This window comes from Hemicordylus capensis, chromosome 6, assembly GCF_027244095.1.
Source record: "Hemicordylus capensis ecotype Gifberg chromosome 6, rHemCap1.1.pri, whole genome shotgun sequence".
NCBI classification, from domain to species: Eukaryota; Metazoa; Chordata; class Lepidosauria; order Squamata; family Cordylidae; genus Hemicordylus; species Hemicordylus capensis.
In genome coordinates this window covers 104,105,712-104,125,465 of record NC_069662.1, presented here as the reverse complement: position 1 = coordinate 104,125,465, position 19,754 = coordinate 104,105,712, and the positions used below count along the sequence as shown (strand labels likewise).

At 41.6% G+C, this 19,754-nt stretch overlaps 1 protein-coding gene across 1 annotated transcript in view; it reads right to left on the bottom strand.

Annotated features, from left to right (window-relative positions):
* Positions 1-1,524: 1,524 nt before the first annotated feature.
* Positions 1,525-19,754, bottom strand: part of DYNC1LI1 (dynein cytoplasmic 1 light intermediate chain 1) — a 48,312-nt gene continuing 30,082 nt past the window's right edge. The window contains exons 6-13 of the mRNA XM_053260625.1: positions 15,619-15,712; positions 14,441-14,576; positions 11,956-12,067; positions 8,433-8,492; positions 7,876-7,920; positions 6,636-6,756; positions 3,945-4,103; positions 1,525-2,145 (exon numbers count right to left, since the gene is read on the bottom strand). Of these exons, the coding sequence (XP_053116600.1) occupies positions 2,033-2,145; positions 3,945-4,103; positions 6,636-6,756; positions 7,876-7,920; positions 8,433-8,492; positions 11,956-12,067; positions 14,441-14,576; positions 15,619-15,712 (840 nt within the window). The 3' untranslated portion in view covers positions 1,525-2,032. The remainder of the gene's footprint in view (positions 2,146-3,944; positions 4,104-6,635; positions 6,757-7,875; positions 7,921-8,432; positions 8,493-11,955; positions 12,068-14,440; positions 14,577-15,618; positions 15,713-19,754) is intronic.

The following is a 19,754-nucleotide window of genomic DNA, read 5'->3' as shown; positions in this document are numbered from 1 at the left end:
TTTAATATTGTTACAATTCAAGATTTTGGTATTAAACTGTAAATTAAGATTGTAGATAAATTAACTTACCTCATCTGTAGCGTAAATTCATGCACATCTTAAATGCACATCAATATGTTCATTCTTTATTTAGAGTAGTAATCTGTTTAAAAGGTACAATCTGTGCCATGCATTTAATTAGAAGTGAAAAACATATAGTCTTCTATAAACTGCTCCTTAATGGATTATGTATTTGTTCAGCAGTTACAATCCTTTCCCCCCACCATTGTTTGAGCTCTCCTCTTTATTATCAGGCAGTTGTGGAATTCTTCTAAAAAATATTTTGCAGATCTCTGCCTTATTGAGTAATATGTTTAGACTCGGGATGTAGAAATTCTGCACCAGAGAGAAATCTTCTCTGTAATCAAGTTTTAAAAGCAGCACTTTCAAATATAGGACCATATGCAGATCCAGGCTTAGTTTCTTCGTTGCTACATATATTGGCAATGTGCCAATATATACAGAAGTGTGCTCTGGGTTTGTTTCTTTGAACAGCAGTCCCACATATCAAACTGTGATAGTGAAGGAAGTTTCAGAAGCAGCTGGATGTGGTTATGACATGTGGGTCTGCTGCTCAAGAGGAGGAAAAATACTAGCGACACACAAAGTAGTTCTGTGAAGTTCTTGCTGTTTTAGGGACCTTAATTAAAGGCACTAGTCCAGGATAAATACCAATCCACCATGCTTTTCTGCTGGCAACTATCTAGGATCTCCTGCAAGACACTGCATTAACAGCAGACTCTAACCCCAAATCTGTGTATAGCCTTTAATTTGCAATTATAGACATTGAAACAGATTCTTAGACATGTTGGTTTAGGGCCCAAGGAAGGTCCGAGATCATCCAAGCATCAGCTACTGCAGCACTGCTAAAGCTAAGCAGATATAAACCTATCAACCCCTTGGAGGGAGACCACTGGAAGCCCCATGCAACAGAAGTATATAAATGTAACAGATATTTGAAGACACAATATTGCTTTAGACAAACAGTTAATACTCTCTCCCAGAAATGTTAAAATGTACTGGTCTGGAAGCAACTTACAGAAAAGGGTATGATACGTGAGACTGATGGCAGCTTTATCAACAAAGGAAAACAACTGTTTACTCTCTAATTAAATGCAATCCATTTGGATCCATATGGGGAGAAGGACTACAAATCCCATAGCTATCCAAATAATGAAAGAAGGCTAGTTGATAGATAAAGAAATATCTGAAGTCAGTTATTGTGTTTCCTATGGTAACTTTTGTTGCTTTCTACAGACAGTATGCTCCAGAGTTCCAGGTCCCTCAGGAATTCCCACCACTAAACTACCAAAATTACTTTTTAGATATCTAAATTCATTCATCTTTTTAAAACTCTGGAATTTAAAGAACACTCAGAGGTTCATTGGAAATCCTCAATAGTATAATACAGTGATCCAATATGACAGTTTAGTTCCAATAGTAAGACATTATTTAAATCTCAAATGAGATCACAACAGTCTGCAGTCATATTCCAAATCAAGTGTTAAATTTTATTTGAGTTAGTTTATTGATGGTGCACAAAAGAACAACAACTGATTGATCTCTTTCCAACAAAACTAGTAAATCCTTTCCCTGGAAGTTAATTTATAAAATTTCATTAACTAAAAAGGTTGGGAGATCAATATAAATTAAGTGCCCATGTTGCATATCCTTTCCAACTCTTCAAGCTGTCTGTTGCATTACAAATGATTAAGTGGACATGTTCAATTTTACAGAGTGACACTGACTTTTTAAACAGAATCCAGGAATCAAAAACTTCTGTATGCCACATTGTACTGAAGAGCAGTCTTACACTGTGTAATAATTTTCCATCTGTACAGTTCCTTTTTACAAAATTGGGCAACACAAAGACATCAACCGCTTGTCCTTCTCTGAAAGTTTTTCAGCTCCCTAGTTCCAGTCACTGAAGGAAGAGGCAGAGGCAAGTTTAAATTATCCCAGACAACTGAATAATGGGCTATATTTGGTGTCTTCAAGATGCTTCACCTTCTGTAGGGGATGCAGGTGACGTTGGAGAGACCAAATCTGGTTTTCGTGACATTCTGTCCAATTCAGCTTGAACATCTGTTAAGACAGGCTTCTGGCCTACATATAGAGGAGGGCACAAAACAATTATTGAAATGCAGCTTCTACAAGGAGTGCATCTTCTGATTCCTTTAAATAAACTGCATTTGTTTCATCTAAAAAATAACCAGGCAGCGGCAAGTTGCCTACTTAGCACTTACATTTATATACCGCTTTATAGCTGAAGCTCTCTAAGCGGTTTACAATGATTTAGCATATTGCCCCCAACATTCTGGGTACTCATTTTACCGACCTCGGAAGGATGGAAGGCCGAGTCAACCTTAAGCCCCTGGTCAGGATCGAACTTGTAACCTTCTGGTTACAGGGCGGCAGTTTTACCACTGCGCCACCAGGGGCTCTACTTAAGATTCACCAGGGGCTCTACTTAAGATTCATTATAAAGCATTACACTTGAAGCTCACTATAAAGTACACGAATCAGAATCTAAGTGGCATCTTTAAAAGAAACGGAACTGTTACGCACAAATTTGGTTGTCAATGAGTGTAGTACTATATACATTTTACATAGTAGTTATGTCTAAAATACTATGCAATATTTCTGAATAAGAGAGGATCGTTTATTTTCAGGATTAGAGCGCTCAGTACTGCTGAAAACTCTTTGTAGTAGCCAAAAGCCACTTCAAACATGCAGCTTCTGAGGTACAACAATCTGTTTTCAGGTCTGAGAAAGAGAGTTGGCAACTCTGGTTTCATTGACCAGTCAAGTATTGCCAACTGATGACCAATTTGACTGTCATCAAGCATTCCATTAAACTGGGATGTTGATGATGCTTGAAGAACTGGCTTGCTGCCTTCTTAGCGCAACTATCTTCTAAAATTAGGGTTTTTTAAAAAAAGTAGTTAGTACTATTTTGCTTTATTTCCTTTTTTTTGTAACTAAGGTGAAGGAAAGAAGGCCACACATGCTCTTTCAGCTTTCTCCTGGCTCCACTAGGACCCACTCCCTCAAAACACACAGAAGGGGCAATAAAAAGAGATCAGTATCTGCTATGCAATGCAACTGAAGCAGATTTCATCAAAGTATGTCTGGAGTTTTTCTGTGATAACTTCAACCAGCATTAAAAAAAAAAATTAGCTTACATTCAACACACCAATCCAGTTAGTATTTCTTTTACAGTTAGTAAATTAGCATATCAAAAGTTTGGAGGAGCATTCCTATCAGTGGCAGGTCTATAATTTAACTGGGGGTGGGGAAGAGCTATTTAAAACTTTTCCTCAACTGCCTCTTTGTCCTGGCACTATCCACAGTGATTCATGTAAAAGAGAAGAGAGGCTTTGCTACATCCCCTTCTCTGTCCTTGCCAACGAGAAGATACCATTGCCACCAGATTATGGCTTCTAGCTCTAGTTCTGCTGCAACCTTCTACTCTGAGCTCCCCCAGCTATCCTCAGTTAGTGGTTTTAAGAGAGAAGCATGCAACTAAAGCAACATCTCCTCAAGATCCTTTAAAACACTCTTCCCCCACTCAGATCTGCCACTGGTTCCAACTGATGCAAAGCGTTATACCTAAGTATACAATGGAATTGCAAGTTACATGACAAACTTAAGCAACTGAAATAAGGCTGTATTTCTATTCTCCACCCTCCATGTTATATTTCTGCTCTGGGCAATTTTATTTTATTTACAATTCTTTTTGGATGACATAGTCTAACAAGCCAAGAGAAACTATATTCCAACAGCACACTCCATACCATAAGTCATGCAGTGACATGTGAGACCACACCTATATCTCACACTCACCCCAATAACATGCCTGTTGCAAAGGACATTGCTTCTGTTCTTAAAGCGAAAATCTTTACCTGACTTTTTTGCAGATGGTGGTAAACTGCTGCTGCCACCACCTCCAGATCCCCCTACTCCTGCAGGACTACCACCACCAGGTCCACCGGGCGAGCCAGTTTTCTTAGTCAGCAAACTGTTGAAGAAGTTAGCAAGGACTCCTTCACTTGTAGCTCCAGCTTATTTCAAAAGAGAGCGAGAGAGAAAGAGACAAACGTTTGCTCTTCCAAACATACTGATAACAGTTAACATCCAGACTAACACCACTCCCAGAGAACATTTTGTGTATGCAATGGGGAATAGGCAATCACCAATCCTCCCTTCCCTCTGCAATCACCTGTGCCTCCCAAGAATACATCCCTAAGAGTGGTGGTACCCTCAGACACATTTTCAGAAGGCTCAGATGGCTGTGGAAGGCAGGGGTGCATCTAGGTCATTTTGGTGCCCAGACCACCCCTGGCGGGAGGCCCCCCCCCAGCCAAGTACACCCAGCGCAAGAGGGCCCCCAAGCCTACTTTTGGGGGCCTTCTGCGCCCACCAAACATTCCTTAAAAAAACATTTTCCAGACACTGTGCGGCCATGGCGTGGCTGCTTGGAGGTGCCAGTAGTCCTCTCCTCTCCCCCACCGGTGGCAACTGGAGAGCAATGCTGGGCATGGGCTCACGACGAGCTCTCACAACTGTGCAGGCATCACTGTCCGGTCACTGCTGCTGGCAGGGGGTGAGGGGAGAAGACTGGGGGACTGCTGTGGGCAGGGCAGCCTGCTGCGGCAGTGGAAGGAGCATTTGGAGCCCCACCCCCAGGCAGCGAGGACTGGGCCAGATCCCTGTGGCCTGGTCCTTAGAGTGCCTCTAGTAGGAGGAATGGGGCTGCGAAAGGAATTAGCTAAAATTATCCCTCTCCCATTGCTCATACAAAACATTCTGCATATGTAATGATCATGGCGATATGCAGATGAAGTATTTATTCAATATGAAGTATTTTCTTTGGTTTACAGCTTTCCCTGAAATTTTACATACAAACAATGAAAAAGGGAATTGGATCTAAAGGTTAGTTATGAGTACATTCCCATTAAGGGATACAATCCTTTACTTAATGTCAGGGTTTTTTTTTTTGTATCTAGCCTTCTTTGGATCCAAAATAGGTTGCTTACCTGTAACTTATGATCTGGAGCTGATCCGTTGTCAGTCATGAGAAATGCATTACTGCACCTGCACAAGGACCTTCTGGATGGGTTAATTAGCTCTTCTCTGGCACCCCTCCTGCCATGCCTTGCTTTACTCAGCAATCAGGCGCCATTTTGATTCTGTTTCTTGCCGAGCGCGCCTGATGTTTAGATGATCCTTGAAGTGTCCAATCAACTGTCCATATAGGTAAGTCATCTGCCAACTTTACAATGTTGCAGCAGGAAGGTACTGGTGGGTCTGTGGGGTTGTACTGTGGAGTCCCTTATTAGGGCCTGCTTAGAGGCATCTTTTCCAGCACGGAGTCTCCGGTTTTTGTTCTTTTGTCCAAAGAACCTTTTTGTGGTACAGCTTGTACTGTTTCTTATAATCTTTATGGTCTTGACACTGGAAGCCAGAACGTTGTTGGTTGAAGTTCTGGTAGCGGGAAGACCCTTGAGTAGTCACAACAGACAAAAAGCTCTTTGCTGTAGACTTTGACTTCTTTAAAGTCTCCATCATCAATGCGATCTCTCATGTCATTCTGCAAGGTTGAAAAATGTAACCAGGCATGGCGTCTGAGAGAGAGACTGCAGTGGTCATTGTCCTACATTCAGTTTTCTCCAAGTTTCTGAGTGTACTTAGCTGCTGTCTGGTAAGGTCAGCTGTAGAATTCTAAACCACCAAGTCCGACGTCCAGAAACCAAACAATAGTAAACTCACAGTCCGTAGATCGAAAGACACAGTCAAATCTGATCAAATAAAGCTTTATTTTCTAATCTCTGAGGAGCAACAACCCAAAGGTCTCGACACATCAGTGGTCAAAAAGAAACTGAATCAAAATGGCGCCCGACTGCCAGGTAAAGGAAGGCACTGAGCATGTGCACTGCAGGGAGTGCAGAGAGCCAGAGAGGAGCTAATTAATCCATCTGGAAGGTCCCTGCGCCGGCGTCGTTTCTCATGACGACAACCAATCACTTCCAGATCCTAGAAGTTTCTATACAACACATCAAGTATACAAAGGGCAAACAACCCACAAGAGTATATTACAAATCATCTAAATCAACAGAAGAGTTCTACAGATTTGATATTAGTGGACAATGCCATTTTTCTCAATATAAGAGAAAATTTATTCATTTAATTTATACATCTTATTTATTTATTATTTATCTGTGTAAACCGCCCTGAGCCATTTTTGGAAGGGCAGTATAGAACTCAATCAATCAATCAAATAAATAAAATAAATTCCCACTAGATGGAACTAGAATTTCAGTTCCATCCTATTCACAAAGATGCATATCTTGAAAAGTTTAAGCATCTTTTGCATGTCAAAAATTATCACAGTTTTCATCTGATTAAAATGCAAGCAATTGTTTCCCTTCATTTAAAATTTAATAGTTATCAGACAATGCTCTGCAGAAAAAGAAAATGTGAAGAATTTTAGAAGGAGGCTAGTATTTACAACCACCATATGATACAAAGTCAGATATTCTGAAAAATTTGTAATGTTATTTATCCCCATGTTCATACTAGGTTATTTATCTCACCTTTCATACTAGGATCAATTTTTTTGGATCCAGCAGGAATGGGTGTAACACTGGCAACATTGGAGGTTACTGATCTGTTTGGTGTCCTCGGCGATCCTCCAGGTACTCTTGGTGAGGTATCCTAAATAGAATTTGAAAAGAGTATGAAGTACTCAAGATGAAACACTTGCATTCCACTCAAATTACAAAAAGAGAGAGTAAATTTTAAGTTACATGAGCATTTTAAAAAGACAAAGTGTTCCTAAACAAATTAATTTTAAATTAGAAGCTGAAACGCTATTGGTGAGTCACATAGTTGCAGATTATGCCATCTGTATAAGCAATTTAAAAAAGATACTTCCCTACTTTTCTAAAAGCCATGGAAAAATTGATATTGCATTGCCAACCACAATCTAGTTCAAAAGGTAGGAGAAGTGCATAGGGGCACATGTGTGCACAGACGTATGAGTGCTGTGCATGACGACTGTGGTGAAATAATTCCTTCTTTTTTGCTATAAAACTTGCTAAAGCCTTGATGGTAAGAACCATCCTTTAGATTAGGTAAGGCATTTGAGAATTCCTATTGGGAAAGAAAAACAGAAGTCCAGCATTTACTTCTGACCATCACTACATGAATAGTGTTTACACACACCAAAGTTGACAGAAATGCACATTTAGCCAATGAAACCATGCTGACATTTTCTTCTGCATCCTCACAAAGTCATCTGAAAAATCTACACAAACATTTGGGGTGGGGAAAGAAAGGATACCTTAAGAGGCAAAAGGGTAAAACTTACTGATATAGAATGCCAAATGAGGTAGAGATGTGCACAAACGGGGGGTTACCTTTAAGGAGTAGGGAGGGTGCCCCTCACCCCACCCACACACAATTCCCTCACCGGCACTGCTGCCAAAACCGCTGGTGCGGGGCTGCTGCATCCCTCCTTGTAGCTCCTTGAGCATGTGCGTTGGGAACTTCCAGTTTGACACTGACTGGGGCTGCAAGGAGGTATGCAGCAGCCCCACACCAACAGTTTTGTCACCAGCGCCAGTGGGGGACTTGCAGCGGGGTGGGGGGGAAGGGCACCTGCCCTGCTCCTTAAAGGTAACCCCCCACTGCCGAGCCAGTCCGAACACTGGACCTCTGAACTGGTCCGGTGGTCTGGAAATGGACCGCTGAACTGGTTCATGCACATCCCTAATATGAGCTACCATAAAATGTACTGCTTAACATTTTAGTATTTAAATATGCATTACTAACCACTGGTCTTCCAGCTGCAGTAGGTGGCTGTTTTGCTAACAGAGACTGCAATATAAAATGAAAAAAGAGGAGCAGGTTTGAACACAATTGACACATTCAAATACAAATCTAATCCAATTCAAGGTATTTTAAACTAACTGACCTGGCGCAGAGCATGTGCACCCTTTGTTCTCCCCAGCTCCCCCCATCTTCATTTCATGCTCTCCCACTTCAGTCCCTTTTCATCCTCCCTTGGTAGCCAGGCGGCCACTTCTCCTTCCTCAGCAGCCAGCCAGGCCACCACTTGTCCACCTTCGGCAGCAGCCGCTTCTGCTCCCTTGACAGCTTGCCGGCCGGACCACCACTTCTCCTCCCTGGCTGCTCGGCCGTTCTCCTGGCTAGCAGTTTCTTTCTGCCTATCCCCATCGCTAATTGGCAGCTCGCTCGCGAACTCTCGCGAGAGCTGCCACATATGGGATTAGCGACTGGTACATTTAGGAGAGATAGATAGATAGATAGATAGATAGATAGATAGATAGATAGGATGAAACGCAGAGTGAGCACCAATCAGTCAGTACCTGTTGCTTCATCAGAAATACTTGGTCATCTTCTGCTACTATTTCTTTCTCATGTACAAACTACAATAAAAAAGGGGGTTATAATGTATCGTTAATTTTTTTTTTCTAGAGTAAGAAGTATAGACAGTGGAATCAAGAGACTATCAGAGTAAATGCAAGAAATTGTTGCAGAATAGTCTTAATACATTTTCTGCATTCATAAGAGCAGCCCTGCTGGATCAGGCCCAAGGCCTATCTAGTCCAGCATCCTGTTTCCCACAGTGGCCCACCAGACATCTCTGAGAAATTAGGAGCATTTATAAATTGCTGTAAAATGCTCTACATAGGGCTACCCTTGCAAACTATTTGGAGGCTTCAGGAACTGCCTAATGGAGCTGCTCATTTATGAATAGGAGCCAGTCACAGAGAGCATGTTAAACTTGTGTTAGCTCACCTGCAGTGGCTGCCTATATGTGATCAAGGTCAAAGGACTGGTTGTGACATTTAAGCTATGAGTAGTCTGGACCCAGCATAACTGTGGGAATGTCACCTCTTGTGAGTTTCCCCTCTGCTTGTAATCTGTCAGAGAATCCTGGCTCTTAGTGCTTTTCTTGTATGTCAAAAACTTATGGGGTTTGGGGCAGGTATCTCTCCATCGCGGCATCACAGCTTGGAGCCAGATGCACAGAGCAACCCAACAAGCAATATCTTCTAGACAAGTTCATGAAAAATAGACCCATCAACAGCTGTTCATCATGACACCTAAACAGAACCTCCATGTTCAGAGGCTGTGCAGAACACTGCTGGGGACAAATGAAGGAGGGCTGTTGTCATCATGGCCCACTAGGGGCTTCCCAGAAACTTCTGGCTGGCCACTGTTGAGAAGCAAATGCAAGTCGAGTGGGATCCTTGGTCTGATAATCCGGAAAAGCTCTAAAGTTCTTTGTTTAAAAAGCTAAAACCTGTTCTCTCAGGCTATAAAACTTGAATTCTTGAAATGGATGTTGCTCTTGCTTTTTGTTTTCTAATTTTAGCTTGTTTGATTTTCAAGAGGCAGTAGCCGCCTTATATCAGGAAGACAGTTATTTGTGACCATATCCCAAAGATCCCTACTCCAGATGAAGGAAACCTTAGGACACAACTACTTTATATTTTATTTATTTTTCACATACACACACTCATATTCCTTAACAGTCCTTATGACACATTTAGATCAGCTTTTTTATTGATACAAAAATGGCAAATTTGTAACAGAAAAGTAGTTGCTGTTTTCAAAGCTTGCTTGTATGTATATTTTATATAAGTGAAGATATGCAAGGCAATGCAAGTCCAATATGTTAACTGACCAGAAAGTCCAACCTGAATGATACAGCTACATGTTTCAAACCCATCTTTCACTTCTCCTAAACACAAGTCCTAATGACTACCCTATAACATCCTAAGCAGAAACTGAAGAGCTTTTCATCTGACCCCGATCTCCAGTCCCCAAAGATATGTGCTTTTTGTGCCAGCAGAACTTGCACACATGCTACTGTAGCAGCATTCATTATAACAGGTGGGGAAGGGTGCATCTTCATGTTGCTTCATGGTGGCACTCTCATACCAACAATTTACTTTCAATTATTTAAGAGAATGCCTGCTCCCACACAATCTCGCCTGCTCCTTGGTATCTTTGGGGAGACACTGCACCATGCCCCACCATCTTGAAAAGTGTAGTTGGTAGAGATGCAGGAGGGGGTTTTCTCCGATGCAGCACTCAAACTGTGGCATCTCTCCCATCAGCTGGTAAAGACAATCTGATTAATATGCACCCTCAATAATGACAAATTGCTTCTCATTATTAGCTATTTTTATGAAGCTGTTTGGTTCTGCTCCTGTCCCTCTACTGCTCAAATATTGTTGCTCTGTGTGTGGTTTTTTTTTTAACTTTGTCAAATTATCTCTGTTGCATTCTTTAAATTGTGGAATGCTGCTCTGAATGTCCTTCTGGGGTAAAAAAGCACATCATGCAATGATGTCAATGCAGAATTGCTAAAATGCATCTAATAATCAGGGCCAGAGCCAGGCTGCAGTAGACCATTGGGGCAAAGCCCCAGGTTCTCCCACCCCACTCCACTAGTACTCAATCAGGAAAATTTACTGGCAAATGGAACTTGGTAGTGGCTCAATGCTCGGGGTGGGGTGGGGTGGGGTGCATGCATCAGCAGGATCTCTTGCTAACTAGGCAAAGAGGCACTCTTAGCAGCAATTTTACTATATTTAGCAGGGGGAGAGCAACTGGTCTTATTCAACACTAGCACAGCATTTCATTGGTGGCAGTTGCTGGTGTCTACCTTGTATTTTTAGACTGTGAACCCTTTGAGGGACAAGGAACCATCATCTTATCTTATTCTAGGTAAATCGCTTTGAAAGTTATGTATCACAAAGCAGTATATAAATAACAGTAGGAAGCAAGCAAACTGCCACTGCCAACACTCCACCCAAATGCCACTGCTGCTGAATCTCTTAGCTCAACCTCCTTTCACCCTCCCCACAGGTGAAAGGGCTTACTCCCATAGGACCCGGCATCACTGCACGATCCTCTGGGATAAACCATTTTCTTCAGTGGATAGGAGAAGGTGGCAGCATCCATACTGCTTTTCAACTAAGTTCCCAAAGTGGCTTACATAGATATAAATAAATAAATATGGGCATTTGTCCATATCTCTGGGAGACACCGACAAATGAGAACATCCCCCAGAGTTCCCAAAGTGACACAGGACCTCCTGGGGGACACTCCATTGCAGGTGGGGAATGCAAGGCAAAGGCAGTGGCAGTGTCTCCGCTGAAATAAGATTCTGAATAAATGCAATCCCTGCTAACTGGGCCAAGAGGCACCTTTGCAAGTGAGGGCTCTCTTATCTTGCAGAGGATACCAAGTGTTCCTACTGAATTCAGTATGACTTCTCTGCTGGGGTAATTGCTGCTGCTGCTATGTTTTGTTTTTTAGATTATGAGCCTCAGAGAACCATTTTCTCATTCCATTTGTTTTTTACACTGAAAAGCAGTAAACAGCAGAAGCTGAAGCAGTCCCACTGATTTTTAATGGAATTTAGTTCAAAATCCATTTATTTCATTCATTTATTTGATGATGATGATGATGATGAAGAATATTTAGATGCTGCCTTTCAATAAAGATAGTTCTCAAAGTGGCTTGTATATAAAAAAGAATAAGATGGTTCCCTGTCCTAAAAGAGCTCATAACCTAAAACAAAACACAAGGTAGATACCAGCAATAGCCTCTAGAGAGATGCTGTGCTGGGGTTAGACAGGGACAGTGGCCCTCCCCTGCTAAATATGAGAGAGCCAACACTTTAAAAGGTGCCTCTTTTGCCCAGTTAGCAGGGGTTAGTAATTAAGCCACAGCCTGAAAGTCATTGTAGCACAAGCAGTGGGTGGCATAGTTGTAACTTCAAGGAATTTCGTATTCTTCAAAGTGAGGCAGTGTGTTAAAGTTGTAGACTTTAGCAAAAAACATTCACTCCAATCACGGAGAAGTAATTACCTTTCTGACAGGTGGTTTTGTGATGATATCCTCAAAGCTGTCACTTGCTTTTAAGTTCTGCAAGTTCTCATGCAATATTCCTATCTTCTTTTCATTATCCCATCCTGCAGGACTGAAAGCAAATAAGATTACATCGCCAATTGTTCAAAGCTTGGACCCCTTTCTATCCAAACCTGTCCTCTACAAAAAACCTCACCCTTTTTAAGGCACAAGAGATATTTTCATTTTTAAGGCAGCCAAGCAATGCTCTTAGCCCAGTGATACAAAATTCCCTAGATCCATGTTGTGGTATAGGTGCAGTAAAGTGCATACGGCATACTGGACAACATTCAAACTAGCCACATGACTAAGTTAGTCATTGAAAACAGTGGAACAAGGTAGTCATGACTAAGTTAATCTCGGTGTTGCCCAATTTGTTTTAAATACTAAGCACTATTACACTCAAAAGTGTTCACAGCAACACTAAGGTGGCATGAGTGGTGGATGGAACGAACCCATCACTGAAATAAAAGACTCGCTGGTCTTAAACTAGCAGTATGGTAGTGAAACTGGGAACTTGCATGCAAGGCAGGGATTCCCACATACTGTAGGGACTTCCCAGGTTGCAGAACTATATTGTTGCGGGTCCAAAGGCACCCTTCCATTAGCCTCTTCTGCTCCCAGAATGGCTGTTTTCCAACTTAGTGGGAAAGTATTTTACAAGAAAAGTGACCCTCCAAATCCAGAGGATTTGGATCCAAAAAAATCAATGCAGACAAGTTGCTATGCAGGACTTTGCACGAGCTCTTTTCAAGACCTTTTTAATAGTCCACTACAGTTTATATGATACAACCCCTATCTTCCTTATTCACTATGTTTCTTGTACTGTAATACAACCCTTGAGAGTACATTGTGGCTCTGCATTGCAAGAAATCTTCCACTAGCACAAGAGTTTGTAAAACAGCACACAGTCATATTTTCCTACTGCTCACTGTTATTTAGATTCAGGGCAAATAACTAAATGAAATGAAATGCCATTATATGAGGAACATTAAAGGCACTGGCTAGGCTTAGCCTGGAGCAGAGAATACTGAATGATATGATATCCAAAGGGTCATCACACAGAAGCAGCAGACTTGTTCTCTGTTGCTCCTGGGAGCAGGACTAGAAACAATAGGTTTGAAATGACAAGGAAGCAAATTCGTACTAGGCATTAGTGCTTGTTATTATCTCTAAAGCCCTTTACAGCTTTAGGAGAGGAGAGCTGGTTTTGTGGTAGCAAGCATGACTTGTCCCCTTATAGCTAAGCAGGGTCTGCCCTGGTTGCATATGAAAGTATGAGCACTGTAAGATATTCCCTTTAGAGGATGGAGCTGCTTTGGGAAGAGCAGAAGGCTCCAAGTTCCCTCCCTGGCATCTTCATGATAGGGCTGAGAGAGATTCCTGCCTGCAACATTGGAGAAGCTGCTGCCAGTCTGTGAAGACAATACTGAGCTAGATGGACCAATGGTCTGACTCACTATATGGCAGCTTCCTAGGTTCCTAGCTTAGGTCCAGGGTACTTAAGAGAGCACCTTCACTGTTGTGAACCCTGTCACCTATTAAGATCATCTGAAGAGGTCAGATTATGGTTGCCACCAACTCGTTTGGTGGCTACCTGGGGCCGTGCCTTCTCTATAGCTGCCCTAGGGCTTTGGAACGCGCTCACTGCTGAAATAAGAGCATCGATTTCTCTGTTTATTTTTAGGAGAACCCTGAAGACGTACCTATTTTCCCAGGCCTTCAACTGAGACTAAACTTTTAAATTTTAATGTGTTTTTATCTATTATGATTTTTATCTTTTTATGCATTTTAAATGTTTTATATTATATTTTATGTTTTAATTCTGAACAGTGCCTTGAGATGTTTATACTAGGCGGTATATAAATTCAATCAATCAATCAATCAATATTAGCAGCCATTTCATAACTGTGAAACCGGTCTGATTGCCTTGCATAGTGGTGGACTCTTCTTCACAAGAGTTTTTCAAACAGAATTCCAGTAGCCAGGGATGGCATAGCAGATTCCTGCATCAAGCAGGAGGTTGCACTTGAAGGCCACAAAGGTATCATCGAATGCTAAAATTCCAACACTCGCACACAGAGACACCCCCCCCCCAATGAGAACCAAGCATGCTCAATTGTCAGTGCAATGAAAGAGCCATGGAATGTTGAGTGCGTCTGAAGGAAGAAAACAGGAAAGTGGAGGAGGTTGTCTGCTTGAACCCCTGTTAGAGCACAGTATCCCAGAGGTGAAAATGAATGTCAGAACATCTTGAGGTTGGAAACTCCCCTCCTTGCACCATATGAAGAAATTTCAGGAGGAAAGAAAAGGTGTCCTTTTCTCATCTTCTCCTCCTGAAACCTCTCTCCACATCAAACAGCACGACAAGGCTGGCTATAGCTCTGAACAGGAGCACTCTGCATTTACCACTTATAGTATATATTTAATAATTAGCTTAACTTACATAAATACTGCATCTTTTTCCACCACAACAGCAGGTATGTTGAAGGGAAATCCATATAATTTCTGGACAATATATTTATATACTAAATCAATATTCTTATTTTCCTTTACTGACGTGTAAATAAGTGCTGCACCATCTGAATACTTGTTAAAGAAAATACAACATGTGTATTTGCTCGGCAATGGCAATTTGAAATCAATTGTGATAGCTTTAATTCTTTTGTTATATGCAACCTTATACAAAAGTGTTGGAATTATTACATTCTTAGATTTCCAATAACTATTATATTTCAAAAACCAAGTATATTACTTTGCCTTGTCAGACAGATTAAAATTTCCTCCCTAAAATGTAAATATAAAATCTACACAAAACAGAATAAAATAAGCCAATGTTGATATTAAAAGGTTGTAATGGGAAATCTATTAAATTCAAACTCTTCAAATGGCAGAGCAATTTGCAGCTATTTCACATGATTATTTTCTTACACAAAGATCATTCCTATGTAGGAGAAAATGATACATACTCTTCTGACAGACATATTGCCATATACACTGATGGTATATAAACTATACAGTAAGCTATCTTTTATGGGATACAACTTTTCCTACATCAAAGCAGTAACAGTGCAAGAAAGTCACCAGGCTTGATCAATCAGCCCTCAAAACTTCTAAAAATCTTGTGACTGAAGAATAGCATGTTTAGGTACGTTGCAAGACTAACTGAAGATTACAGTTGCTATGAACACACAATACTATATCATGAGCAGAATTCAAAGGAATAGCAAAGCTACTACTGCATACGCAAGGGGATTTTTGCCATGTGTTTTTCGAAAAGCTGCTCCTCACTCTATCTGCTAAATGATTTTTGAAATACTTTTAAAAACTGTTTCAGATATGGCCTGCTATTCTAACTATAAAATAAGGCAAGACAGACACCAGACATGCCCAAGCCCTTGGGCATACCCAACACAACTCTCCAATTCTAGCACATAAATGCACTACTAAAAATGCTTTGCTATGTTTATCTTGTTTACTTCACAGTACCATTATTCGTATTCCATATGAGAATCTGAGGCCAAGGAGGGAGTTGATAAAAGCTACCCAGCAAATCATGGAGCTATGCAGACTATCTGACTCCAGGTCCAATTTTAATTATACACCTTCATTTTTAAAGGATACATTGTAAACAAAACCTTCGGATATGTGACTGAATAAAATCCAAGTGCTCATCTCTGTAGTCATGTTCTTTTTCCAGCAGACTAATGGCATCACACTGCAGAACCAAAAACAGTCTCGGATCAGTATTGCTCTTGCACCATCCTATCACTACCACAGTTCTAGAAATCCACAATTTGAGAACAATAAGCAGTGTTTATATTCAGCTTTCTAGTACAGGAAGAGAATCCACCATCTTGCTATTCAAGCATCCCACAGCTAAGTTACTGTACCAGCCAAAATTTTGTGTAGCATCTATCACTGGCATTGCCTAAAGGAGGCCCACTTCAAATTTTAGTAAGAGTTTTGTGACTAGGCCAATTATAATTTTAGACCCATCTAAAAATATATGTTTCAAGAGAAATCTCGAGGGGCTAAATTTAGTAGAAATATATAATCCTTGTATTACATATATGCGCCTCTCCAGTATCTGTAAAAGAGCCTTAATTTATATAATACTTCTCCCTGCTGCCGCGCCCCCCCCCCCACTTCCTGGAATATTTCTAATGGAAACTACTTAAGGTATGTCTCAGGGCTTGGTTCTGCTCACTGGCAGTTCTGACTCCATCCCCCTGCCCTCTTAACAGCCCTGCCCCCTGCCCATACCACATCAGAAAATGCTTTTGCAGCAGTTTCAAAAATGGCTTGCTATGTAGCATAGGGGCTATTTGAGAAACTTAGGCACAAAGCCTCCTTGACAGGAGAACTAGCCACATGCTTCCTTCAGGCCTTGACAAGTTTTCTTGGGATCTAGGAGCCAGCCCAAAAATTTGGGAGACAATGTCTCCCAAAATTATCAAATTATCGAAATTTAGCAGAAAAAATTACCAAACTTAGCAGCAGACACTATGGAGCGGGGAAGGTAGACGGACTTCTCTTTATTCACTGTACAAGTAACATACTTAGAAGAGAAACAGGGCTGCCTGGGTCAAAGATTTTGTTAAACAACTCTACCTCTGTCTATCCTGGTCTATATGCCACGTTTAAGTTTCTAGGTACCATGGCTGGAATTTGACATGCCCTGGCTTTTTTGGATTTCCATCAATATTAAGGTTTGACAATCAAAAATTTAAAAAACTAAGATGTAAAAAGAAAAGCCAAGCAAAGTGTTGGATACAAAACAAACTAGGTTCTGATGAATTCATGTGCAAATCATTATTGCCTGAGAAGACTGATCAGCTTATTTCCATGATATGGAAAAGAGATATGGCAAAACATGAATAAAAATCAGAATGCCTAATTTGACTATGGTACCAGTATATCTCCCCTTTCCAGCTTATTTTTCTCCCAATATAGGCCAACTGAAAATAGTTTAAAGATAAGGCTGGGATCCAAGCGCACCAACCACCAACAGCTCTGATTTGATTCCACTGATCTCAGAAGTTAACATTTTTGCTCCCCTGTTATCAGGTCCAAAATGGCCAGCACTAACAATCCAGCTTTGAGTGCCAACTGCAGTGTATTGTCCACATACATTAATTCTTTATATCCCAAATGTATAACTGATATATGAAGGAGCATTCACGTGTCTCATGCCAATGGCTCAAAGACTACCGTATAGCAGTAGAGGACATTCCTGCCTACTGCTTTTGCATAAGGAGTAGAATTTAAGATTCCATTGGAAAGGATTTGACTTAAGTTTATACAGATGCTACTTTGAGGCTGGGGTTGCAGAGGGAGTGTGTTAAATGGGTTACTTCTAAGAGGCTTCATCAAAGCCTATTCCTTAACAAGCTCCCAATATCACATTATGTCAATATTTATTTATTTTAAAAAATTATGTCCTGCACTACTGCTTGGGGCAGCTCACATTTATAAGATAGTTATAATGTAAAAATCAGACAAATAGAATTAACCAAATTTAATTAAGTTAAAATTTCAAGTTAAAACCAAAATCAGAATTATAGATTATAAAATTTCAAATTAAAAAGTTTTTTTAAAAAAACTAAAAAACCTATCAGATATAAGCAACAGGTGAAACATTAAAAAGCCTCATTAAAAGATGTGTTTTTAGTTGTTGTTTTGAGACACTGAGGGAGGGAACGTGGCAAAGCTCTACTGGGAAGGTGTTCCAGAGCGGAGGGACCACTACTAAGAAGGCCCTGTCTAGTCCCTGCCAACCAGATCTCTTTCAGTCATGAGCAGGGCCCAAGACGATGAGTGGAGGGCCCTGGCAGGTTCATATGGGCAAATGTGGTCCGACGGATACCATGACCCCAAGCTGTGTAGAGCTTTAAAGGTCAAGACCAGAACCTTGAATCTAGCTTGGAAGTGAACTGGTAACCAATGAAGCTACCACAGGATGCGTGTGATACTCATGAAGCGCACCCATCAACATCCTTGTGGCAGCATTCTGCACCAGCTGAAGCTTCCAAACAGTCTTCAATGGCAGCCCCACATAAAGCACACTGCAGTAGTCCATTCTGGATGTTACTAAAGCAGGGGTGCGGAACCTTGGCCCTCCAGCTGTTTTTGAACTGCAACTCCCACCATCCTCAGCCACAATAATTGTGGCTGGGGATGATGGGAGTTGTAGTTCAACAACAGCTGGAGGGCCAAGGTTCCGCACCCCTGTACTAAAACATGAGTGACTGAGGTCAGGTCCGACTCCTCCAAGTAGGGTTGCAGCTTGTGTGCCAGCCTCCAAGGACAGCATATGAGCTAGAAACACCACCAAGCTGCAGACTTTGCCTTTCAGAGCTAGTGTGAGCCCGTCCAAGAACATATTTACCTCACTACTCGGATGATCAGTTTTACCCACCTAGAACACTTCCATCTTATCTGGATTAGTTTTCAGCTTGTTTGCCCCAATCCAGTCCAGAACAGCCTCCAAGCCCCAAGTTCAGAGCATCCACTGCCTCCCTGGTGTCTGCTGATAGGTAGAGTGGGGTGTCATCAGCATACTGATGGCACCGTGGCCCACACCCATGGATGACCTCTCCCAGAGATTTCATGTAAATGCTAAACAGCATAGGGAACAGAATAGATCCCTGTAGCACCCCATAGACCAAAGGCCACGGGGTGGCGCAGGCATCCCCCAGGGCCACCTTCAAGGTAGGAGCAGAGCCACCGTATAACCGCGCCCCCGTCCCAATCCAGAGAGACGTCCGAGAAGGATACCATGGTCGATTGTATCAAAAGCTGCTGAGAGGTCCAAGAGAATCAACAGAGTCACATTCCCTCTGTCTATCTCCCGGCGTAGGTCATCCATCAGGGAGACCAAAGCAGTTTCTGTCCCATATCCAGGTTGGAAGCCAGACTGGACAGAATCTAAGCAATCAGATTCATCCAGGGCAGCCTGGAGCCGAGACGCCACCAAGCTCACCAACACCTTGACCAAGAAGGGGAGATTAGAAACTAGTCAAAGGTTATTCAGGTCATCTGGGTCCTACCTCCTTCAGCTGAGGGGGCACCACCCCCTGCTTCAGAGAGGCATTCACTACCCCCGCCATCCATGGACAGTAGCCCAACATTTGCCCTGGCTTTTTAAGTACTGGCTTTGATATATAGAGCCTTAGATGGTATAGACCAGGGTTTCTTAATCTTGGGCCCCCGGATGATGTTGGACTACAACTCCCAGAATCCCCAAACATGGCCTTTGTGGCTGGGGATTCTGGGAGTTGTAGTCCAACAACATCTGGGGGCCCAAGGTTAAGAAACCCTGGCCTGGACCTTTCAAAAACCACCTACTCCCTTATGTTCTGTTGCTATCAATAAGATCTAAAAAGGGTATTGTAAGTACATCACCCATATTGCAAGTTCAAACCAGAGCAGGCAGGCACGCATACCGGCACACACACCCTGAGCTTTCTGAAAGTGATGCAAGATGTTCCCTTTTATTCATTTAAACAATTCAAGACCTTTTTATGGCCTTTTACATTTATATGTGACTGGCTCGAAATAAAGGGGCTGTATAGATTAGAACTATTTTAAACTAATAAATATGTTTAATAAAGGTTGCTGTCCATTATGAGTCCTTATGGAATGCAGACTCTTAATTAAAATAAACTCCTGAGATACACTTGAGAAAGTAAAGATTACTTATGCTAACAGAAAACTATATATTAAACCAAGTAAACCAAGTATTTAGAACGATGTTG